This window comes from Poecilia latipinna, unplaced genomic scaffold (assembly GCF_001443285.1).
Source record: "Poecilia latipinna isolate Pla-1442-1.1 unplaced genomic scaffold, P_latipinna-1.0 Scaffold1256, whole genome shotgun sequence".
Taxonomy (NCBI): domain Eukaryota; kingdom Metazoa; phylum Chordata; class Actinopteri; order Cyprinodontiformes; family Poeciliidae; genus Poecilia; species Poecilia latipinna.
The window spans coordinates 23,040-32,793 of record NW_015113872.1 but is presented as its reverse complement, the minus strand read 5'-3'; the positions used below and the strand labels follow the sequence as shown (position 1 = coordinate 32,793).

At 43.7% G+C, this 9,754-nt stretch overlaps 1 protein-coding gene across 1 annotated transcript in view; it reads right to left on the bottom strand.

The window, feature by feature from the left end:
- The window catches only part of tnikb (TRAF2 and NCK interacting kinase b), a gene marked incomplete at its 5' end in the record, with an annotated part of 54,948 nt that overhangs the window by 23,731 nt on the left and 21,463 nt on the right, over nucleotides 1-9,754 (bottom strand). The window contains 10 exons of the mRNA XM_015054513.1: nucleotides 69-233; nucleotides 1,954-2,247; nucleotides 3,261-3,458; nucleotides 5,268-5,354; nucleotides 7,007-7,123; nucleotides 7,359-7,557; nucleotides 8,399-8,465; nucleotides 8,603-8,778; nucleotides 8,848-8,926; nucleotides 9,292-9,346. Coding sequence (XP_014909999.1) covers nucleotides 69-233; nucleotides 1,954-2,247; nucleotides 3,261-3,458; nucleotides 5,268-5,354; nucleotides 7,007-7,123; nucleotides 7,359-7,557; nucleotides 8,399-8,465; nucleotides 8,603-8,778; nucleotides 8,848-8,926; nucleotides 9,292-9,346 — 1,437 coding nt within the window. The remainder of the gene's footprint in view (nucleotides 1-68; nucleotides 234-1,953; nucleotides 2,248-3,260; nucleotides 3,459-5,267; nucleotides 5,355-7,006; nucleotides 7,124-7,358; nucleotides 7,558-8,398; nucleotides 8,466-8,602; nucleotides 8,779-8,847; nucleotides 8,927-9,291; nucleotides 9,347-9,754) is intronic.

Here is a 9,754-nt window from a genome sequence, read left to right as displayed (position 1 = left end):
CCATCCATCCATCCATCCATCCATCCATCCATCCATCCATCCAGTTAAAGTGTCCTGTGACCTCTGACCTGTGGCTCTACGGAGCGGTGCATGGGCGGCGTCCTGGCCTGCTGGATCCCTCCGCTGCTGAAGGACTCGGATCGGGGGGGCAGGGCCGGGTCGGAGATCCGGTTGGAGACTTTATGCTGCAACGCAGGAGAATCCTGTCTGTTCATCTTATAAAGCTCCTCCACCTGACGAACAGCAGACCGCCGTCACTCAGCGTCACGCCAACATGTCCGCCCGCTCTCAGCCGGCGTTAGCTTAGCATGTTTTACTAGGTTTACCTCTTATTTTCTCAGCTAGTTTATGAGTTTATTCATATAAAAAACATGAAGAATATGAATGTCTTTCACTTTCTAGGTGTGAAAACTGAATCAGTTTGGAGGCCAGATTGTTTTCCAGCATAAATAAATAAACTTCCTCCTAAACTGAGCTCAGTTTCTGTGGAAAGTTTCCCTCCCTGTGAGGCAGTGATGAGGGTAGACCTTCCTACACTGAGACCAGCTGAAAATAGCTGCAGATGCCCTACATCTGTCCAGCAACAGCCACCAGGGGGCAGGCCTGCAGATCTGCCCTAAATGGGGTTTTCACATGCTGTCGCCTCCATTTAGAGGTTCATCCTCCCTAAGCTGTCTGCTTTATGGACAGACAGCACCTAAACAAACAGACATCACACAGAGAGAACCCTGGAGTGGAGGAAGAACCCTGAAGGAGGAAAACTGAGATCAGCTGCAGAAGTTAGTTACTGTTAGACATTAAAACAAACATCATGCATTAAAACACCTTTAGGCCCATTTTAGTGGAAGATGAAGAATCCAGTGAGCAGAAAAAAAAAGAAGGTTAGAAGGTTTGAGGAGGAAATAAAATGTTTTCAGTCTTAATCTGACTTCTGGTGCTTTGAAGGACGTTGGACCAATTTATAAACTAATAAACATTTAGTTTTATGTCCATGAATGGAGACGAATCACTGCAGTCACCCAAAGACTGAACAAATCCCATATTCTTCACCAAAACATCCTTAAAGGTGACCTATTATGCTTCGTTGAACCAGTTAGGATCGGTCTGTGGTCGATACAAAACATGTCAGCACATTTTTTCCCTCAAAATCATTCTTAGATAATGAGATTTTAGTCCTGATCTCCTGTCAGAATGAGCTGCTTAACGGTCTCTGCTGCTGGCCGCGCCCCCAACTCAACGTTTACACTCTCATGTTAAAAAGACTGAAAACAGGTGGGCAATTATGCAAACATACAGCTTTGAAAAACAGAAATGGAGCCTCCTGCACAACCATCAAGAATCCAGCAAGTGGTTTCTGGATGGTGAGTCAACAACAAAACACTGTTTTTCTCCAGCAGCCATTGTACAGCGCAGACAGCAGTAAAACCAGCTGACCAAACAGAGTTCAGCTTGCGTTGCTAGATAACAGCAGAGTTACTCTGGGGTTGCTAGGTAACGGCAGAGTTCCGCTGGGGTTGCTAGGTAACGGCACAGTGGAATGTGACGCTTCTGGGACTTTTTGAAACGGCTCATTTTAAAAACACCAAAAAATATGAACCTACTGCCGAAAACAGCTGGTTGGTTTTTTAAGGTCTTTTGTCGTTTTTAGGAGCAGCAGAAACTTAAATTAAAGACTAAAAACGTTCAAAATGTGCATTTTGCATAATAGGTCCCTTTGAAACCACCCTGAACGAAGAGATTACCGAAGATCCGAGGTTTTGCTGAGGAAAAGTCAGACAGAGAATCCAGAAGTTTTTAAGTTACAAAAATCACCATGTGAGCCACAGCGGCCAGAGTTAGAGGATGTGAGTAGACCTGGTTAGAGAAACGAGGCGGTTAATGGGGTTAGGGTCCGATAGGGTCCGATGGGGCCCGTCAGGACCAGTGGACGGTTCTGTTCGGCTCCAGACTGACCCGGCGGGCGGGGCTCCGACCCCGGGAGTCCGGCTGCCTCACGGGGCTCCTGCCGGGACTCTGGCGCCGCATGGCTGGCTCCGGCTCGGGCAGGCAGGTGATCCGGATCCTGGGCTGGTTCAGGTGGTCCCTGGACGGGCTGACGTGGGCCGGATAGGACGGGGGGCGGGGCCTGGGCGGCCGGTAACCCGGCAACAGCAGCAGGTTGTCCATGTTGACGTCCCGCGTCTCCCTGAAGGAGTGGTACTTCTTGGGCGGGATGCGAGGCGAGTTGCTCTGAGCGCGGCGCATCACCTGGAGGGCAGCCAGTTTACAGGAAGGCACTGGGGTCAAAGGTCAGGGGTGACTTTAAAACCCAGGGCGTCCACTGCTGAGGCGGAAATCAGAGTTTAACTGTTTTTACCTGAAATTCATCCATTCAGCCTTATTTTAATTAAAACATGGAAACAAAGAAAACTTTCCGATATTGAAAAGGCCGACGTTCCTGAAACATTTTAGTTAAATTCACTTTTTAATTTTATCATTCTGCTGGAAAATCCATTTATAAAGTCAGTTGTTCAATATATTCCACAAACATTTTAAAAACAATCACTTCTTCAACAAATCAAAATGTTGTTTTCTTAGATTTGGTCAAAACAAAGTTCTTAGGAAAATTCCTTCTTTCTGTTTTCTTCCTTCAAAGGAAAGAAGATAGAAGATGGAAAGAATCTGTTTTTCTCTCTTTATAGTGAATCAGGAATCAGTTAAAGTCTGTCACATCGAACGGAACCAAATCCAAATAAAGCTGAGGAGTTTTGCTTCATTCATCCCTCTGCTAATTCAAAATGCCACTTTCTAAGTGTTTGATCTGCAGAGAAACATGTTTATTGGAGTTTCCCACCAAGCAGACTGGAGCTCTTTAAATTCATCTGTAAAGAGGAAAATAAAGGAATAAAGAAGCGTTTGGTTCGTCACTGTTACCGCCTGAAGGGAAGAAAATCAACCAAAAACTGAGTCCAGGTTCCTCTGGAGCTGTGGATTAAAAACAATTTAAATGTTTCCAGCTCTTCTCTTTGTCTACTCAACAAACTGCTGGAAAACAGAAACGCTGAATCACAGGAGGAAAGTCAAGTCACAGGAACATGAAGCCGTTTTTTAAGGTTGTTTCTCATTAAAACATTAAATATTTCAAATATTCTTCTCTAAGCTGATCAAGTCATCTCCAAATATAGTTTCACAGGACGCCCCTGTTTTCTGTCCTGGCCTCAGAGTGAAGGGCTCCAGGCCCTGATGGCCCCCCAGCGGCCCCCCGGCCCCCTGCAGGTTACCTCTTTGGCCCAGGCCGGCTTGTCGTTGCTGCCCGGCGCCTGGTCCTTGTAGTGGTACAGCTGCTTCTTGTCCTGCGGCGGCCGCGGCGGCTCCTGCTGCTGCTGCTGCAGCGACACCAGGTAGGCGCGCTCCTGCTGCAGCTGCCGCTGCAGCCGCTCCGCCTGCCGCTGCTCCTCGATCTGCTTCCTCTTGTACTCCTGCAGACGGAAAGAGGCGACAGGAGGTGTTGCTTTTTATTATCTTAAACAGGTTAACTGTTGTGCTCTTATTATTTTATAAACCAAATCTAAACAGTTTCAGTCTGTGAACCACATTACATCAATCAGTCCCTCCAGTTTACTTGCAGAAATTCACAAAAACAATCAACAGATTCTCACTTTTTTCTGCATTTATTGCAAATTTCTCATAAAAATGATGTGATGCTAACTCCCACATGCAGGTGGGAGTATTTGTTACTTCCACTCCACTGCTGCCTCAACATCCTATTTATCATTATACCAAAGCTAACATATTAAATATTTCTAATATAGATGCATGAATCAGAAAATCCTGAAGTCCTGGAGGATCTGATCAGCTTGAAAAGACGTTTGGTGTTTAGCTTAGCGTCACGTTTGGCAGGTTTTACTGAAATGAATTCACAGAAAACGCCCCAAACAGTCAAAGTGTTTGTTTTTTCAATATTCTGTACATTTTTAGAATTATTCTTACATCTAGCATATTTTACAATTTTAAATAATATTTTTTAATTAAATTTTTTAATTAAATGCGACCGCGATCGGACTTCTGTGTAAACGCTGACGTCACACAGCAGCGCTCTGTTTATGACATCAATAATGGATTAATCTGAAGTTATTCAGATATTATTGTAACCAAATCATTACAAGACAAAGGAAGCTAACAAAAGGAAAGCTAACAGCTAGTTTCAGGTATTATTTACGTCTGGATTTAATGTCTCTGGTCTGACGCTCGTCTTTTTTAAATGACGTAAAAATTGGATAAAATGCGACGTGACGGTTCAGATTGCTTTGGAAACAATCAGATATGATTTAGTTGCACATAAAGAATCAACTCTAATCTGGAGATTAAAATAATCATTACTGGGCCGAATGTTAGCCAAGGTGACACTTTCAGACCTAAGAACATTATACCAACACTGAAGCACGGTGGTGGCAGCTAAATGCTGTGGGGCTGTTTGATTTTAAAATAAAGGAGAATTACTGTGAATTTCTTTCAAAGTTAAAAGTGGTCAAAATCCAATATGAATGAACAAAGCAGGCGAACATTTAGCTTCTGGAGTAATGACCTTTAGATGTGACGTTATTAAACTTTAAATAATTTCTGTTATCAGTAAAACCAACCAATTTAAATTAACTTCACCAGTTCTACCAACTAGAGCGATTAAATATCCAGTCAGAAATAAACCAGAAGCTTGTGACGGATTCAAAAGTGTTTATTGTTAAACAAAACTGGAGATTCAAGGAAAACCGTTTGGATTCACTTCCTGTTCATAAAATATGTCAGTAATTAATCCTGTTATAGTTTTACAGGTTATTACTTACTGAGTCATATGTGACACTTCAGATTTATTTATATTAGGACGAGTTCAGAACTGCAGAGCAGGGGTGTCCAAATGTGGGTCGGGGGCCATTTGTGGCCCTTGAAATGATTTCATTCGGCCCACAAACACAGTCACTTTGAGCAAAATGGAAAATATAAGTAGTCTGCTTTTCTTTTTTATACAAATACAAATCCCTCTGTATGTTTTGGATCTTTAATGATTTACAGGTTTAATTAAATATTGGTTTATTGATGAGCAGGTAGAAGAATTATCATTTTTGCAGTTTTATTGAATGAATTTGACCAGTTTTGGCCCCAGGGCACTAAGTTTGGCCTCCACCGCTCTGAATGTCCCTTCCTGCAGGTTACAGCACCAGAACTGAACAGCAGAACCGGTGCTGGCGGGTCGGGCCTCAGAACCAGCCGTGTGTGTCTGGATGTTGTGTTACCAGCAGTAAGGCTTGCTCCTGCAGGAGCTGCTGCTGCAGGATCTCCAGCTGCCTCTGCTCCTCCTCCAGCTGTCTACGGATATACTCCTAGCCAATCAGAGCGCAGAGCACGCAGCGGGCGCGGCCAATCAGAGAGCGACCAGGCGGGACAGCAGCCAATCAGAGCCCCAGGCAACCAGTGACATCAGCAGAGCAGGAAATAGTGGAGGGGAAAAATAGAAAGAAGGAGGGCAGACAAAAGTAGATTTATAAAGGAGTGTTAAATTAGAGAGTTATTCAGAAACAGATGAAAAATAAAATGAGCGAAGCAGCAGGGCGCTGTAATTAGAGAACAGAGCAGCATGCTCATAATAAAACAGTCAAGCTGAAATCAGCTTTGAGAAGAAGATGTTATTATCTGAAATAGTGAATGTTAATGACGCATAGCTGCAGAAAAGCTCCGTTCCCTTCTCCTCTCACAGCAGTTCACAGCAGTCTGAATCTCAATCAGACTCGTTATTTAACAAATGGACTCAGCAACATCTTCAATAACAATTTCCAGCATCGTTAGAGTCAGGATTGGTTATAACATCCACTGAATGTTAGGGGTTACATGTTGGGTTTAACACTTTGTGACAGAAACTGTCAGGAAAACATCCAACCTCTGTTACACAATGTTATTAAAATCAATAATGCTGGTTTTACTGTTCAAATACCAGAGATACTAGCATCCTTATCTCATAGCTAGTATCCTTATCTCACAGTTAGCATGCTAGCATCCTTGTCTCATAGCTAGCATCCTTATCTCACAGCTAGTATCCTTATCTCATAGCTAGTATCCTTATCTCACAGTTAGCATGCTAGCATCCTTATCTCATAGCTAGCATCCTTATCTCAAAGCTAGCATCCTTATCTCACAGTTAGCATGCTAACAATAACACAATCATTGGCATTTTACTACTGTTCAAAGCATGCTAACACTAATAGTTGAATCCTCATGCTATTAATATTCTAATGCTGATGCTAATATTACCTTTGCAATACCAACAATAATATTAGCATCCTGCTGTTCACATTAGCATGCTAATGCTATCAAAAAGACTACACCAATAATGGCCAGAGCACACTAACAATATTAGAGTCCTAATGTTAACAGTAATTGCTAATAGTAAAAATGCTAATTCTGTTTTTAGCATTGTAGTACCAATGCCCTCATCATTGTTATTTCATTACTAGTATGCTAACAATAAAGCCATCACCATTATTCAAGGTATGCTAACAATATTATTTGAATCTTAACACTAAAGGTAATACTCTGATGCAAATGCTAATGCTAAAATGCTAATGCTAAAATGCTAATGCTACTGCCTCAGCAGACCAACTGCTATTGATTTTCTGGTCATTTTATGACTTTCTTCTGGTAACATTGTGTCATTATTTTTATATTGTTATGACTTCTTAATTTTAAAAATCTAGCTACATTTTACTAACAGTTTCTTTAACTCCTTTAAGTTTTATTTTTCTAAGCACTGAAAATTAAGTCATTTAGATTCTGATCTAATTCTAATTTTTTGTAAGACTGTTAATCAGTGAAAAATAAATTTATTATAAAACTTATTTAAGTTAACCAGTGCTTCACCTTTTTTCTACAGCACAATGTTAAGAGCTGCTGTTTCTTGCAGCTCTTAGTGGATTATAATCCTAATCTTTGTGCCTTGGACCTGTTTTTCCTCAGGTTTCTCATCTAGGTGTGCTCCTACCTGCTCTCTCTCGGCGTGCCTCCTCTCCTCCTCCCGCCGGAGCTGCTCCATCTCCTCGTAGCGCCTCCTCTGGTCCCGCTCCTGCTGCTTCCTCAGCTCCCGCTCCCGGCGCTGCTGCTGTGGGTGGGAACGTTTTCACAGGGTCAGCTGTGTGTTTGTCTCTGAGGCATTCTGATTCGCTGAGCCACCAACAACACAGGTGTGCTTTCTCCAACATCTGAGGCGGCTTCCCACAAATTACAATAGCAGCAGGCGACCTGTAATTGGGCTCATTTGTCTTGTTAGGATTATGAGTCTTTTATGTGGAACATCTATTATTAGCCGGATTGTGACTTTAAAAACGAGAAGCTACCTCCTCTAGCCGCCGCCGCTGCTCCTTCTGCTCCTCGATGCGTTTCTGCCTCTCAGCCAGTAGTTGGCGCTTGTGCTCCTCGTTCTGCTGCTGCTCCAGCTGCTGGCGCCGGATCAGCTCCGACCGCTCCTTATTGGCCAGCTGGAGGCGCAGGAAGTCCCGCCTCAGAGTCGACTCTCCGGGAATGTTGATGATGGAGCTGAAACCACCACGTGAAAACATCGTCTCTGTGGCAACCAATTCACAATCCCAAAAACACTGTACTGTCTGAAAACCTGTGAAAAAATACTATACTATTGTTAGTGATGGTGTGCGAACTTTACCGCCTGATTTTTCCTGCATTAATCGCGTCTGAATCCGACAGTCAAACTGACTGCTGGATTCAATCGGAGTTCAGTTTTCACTGACTTCTGTTGTTTGTGTTTTTAGATCAGTTGATCCCTGAGTTTCTATTTTAATCAGTTATTTAATCAGTCCATCCAAAAAACGTGCAATGTTTTTCTGAGGGTGTCACAAAAAAGCAACTCATGTTTCAGTAACACTTTATTTGAAGGGTTGTGAATTAAACTGACATGATTCTGTCAAAAACGTGGAGTCTTCATGAATGTCTGACTGTTAATGACACTTTTACTGGAATGTTGAACTAAAAGTCCATTAAAAATTCATTAAAAATGCCAACTTCGCATTAAAAGTATCAGTATTTACAGAATGACACTTCATGACAACAGTCATAAACATTCATGAATACTTTGTTTCCCATTTTTCTCAGTGTCTGAGCCAAATGAAGGAGATCATCAGTCTGCAGCTTCTTTCTGATTGGAAATGGGGATTTTAACCAAAACCACATAATACTGGCCATTTAAAGATGATTATTTACATTATTCACACTCCCAGAGACGGCTGTGTGCAGTAAGTTATGCTAGCTAGGCTAACGTTGCTAACATCTTAACTTTGTAACGCCCTGGTTTAATCTAGTTCTTGGCTGTAATCTGAGGAAAGGTGCCATGTTTTTCTGCATCAGATCCAGACTTCGTTCCTACCTGGGCTCTCCGATGTCCCGCTCCTCATCCTCTTCCTCGCTCCCGCTGTACTCATACTCCGTCTCATCTGTGAGGAAACCGACATGTTAGCGTTGGAGGCTCTGCAGGTCGTGACGGGTCGTGGTGCATCGTGGTGGGTCGCGGTGGGTCAAAGTGGGTCGTGGCGGGTCAAAGTGGGTCGTGGCGGGTCGATCAGAGCCTCACCTCTCTCGCCCCGCCTCTTCTTGGTCCGGTCGATGTGGTCCTTCAGCTGGATGCGGACCTGGCGCTCGTTGGGCAGGTCTCGGATGTAGGGGTGCTTCAGCAGCTGCTCGGTGCTCGGCCGCTGGCTGTGGCTCTTCACCAGGCAGCTCTCGATGAACGACTGGAACTTCTTGGACCTGCAGAACCGACCCAGTTCAGGATCCGCGAGGAAAGTTCAAATTCTGCAACGCTTTTAAGAGACTTACCACTTCTTTGACTTGAGCCTCGGCGCCGGGTTTCTGGGGATGAGGAAGAGCGCTCTCATCGGATGCATGTCGCACAGAGCTGAGGAGGAAAGGAGGCAAGGAGAGAGGAGAGGAAGAGAGAAGGAGGAAAGGAAAGGAAACAGGAAATGACAACACAAATAAGAAAAGGAAAGAGAAAAAATGCACAGACAGAAACAGATATGATTATGAGGCATTAAAAATAAAGTATTTAAGTAAAAGAAAAGAAATGATGGCAAGGAAAGAAACATAAAAGATGGGAGGGAAAGAATGATAAGGAAAGGAAACAAAGTGAAATAGAAAAGTAAAGAGAAAAGGTAAGATTTGATGAATGAAAAATGAAAAGTGAAAATGTAAAATTAGTATCTTTAGGAGTGAATTATTGGAGACAAACTGTGCAGCTGATGGGAGTGTAATCTCACTTACGTGGAGCTCCCTCTGCCATCTCTATGGCTGTGATGCCGAGCGACCACAGATCACTCTGCAGAGAGACAAACACATCCTCACAACGTGTTACCCACTCAACACCTCCAGCCTCTGAGAGACGGCTGCACGGGTCACTGTACTCGTCAAGCGGTAAAAATACAGACAGAGACGAAACCCATCTGCCCGGTTCTGCCTCCATTTCAACACAATCACATTTCCTGAGTTCAGCTTGGCTAACTGGGAGACAAACCCAGTTATGACATGTTAAACCCTGGAGGGTCGCAGCGAACGGCGGAGGCGTGCAACCAGCAACCAGCAGCCAGCAACCAGCAACCAGTAGCCAGCATCCAGCAGCCAGCAACCAGCAGCCAGCAGCCAGCAGCCAGCAACCAGCAACCAGAAACCAGCAACCAGCAACCAGAAATCAGCATCCAGCTTCCTGTTTCTGTCTTTCCGGGGGCAT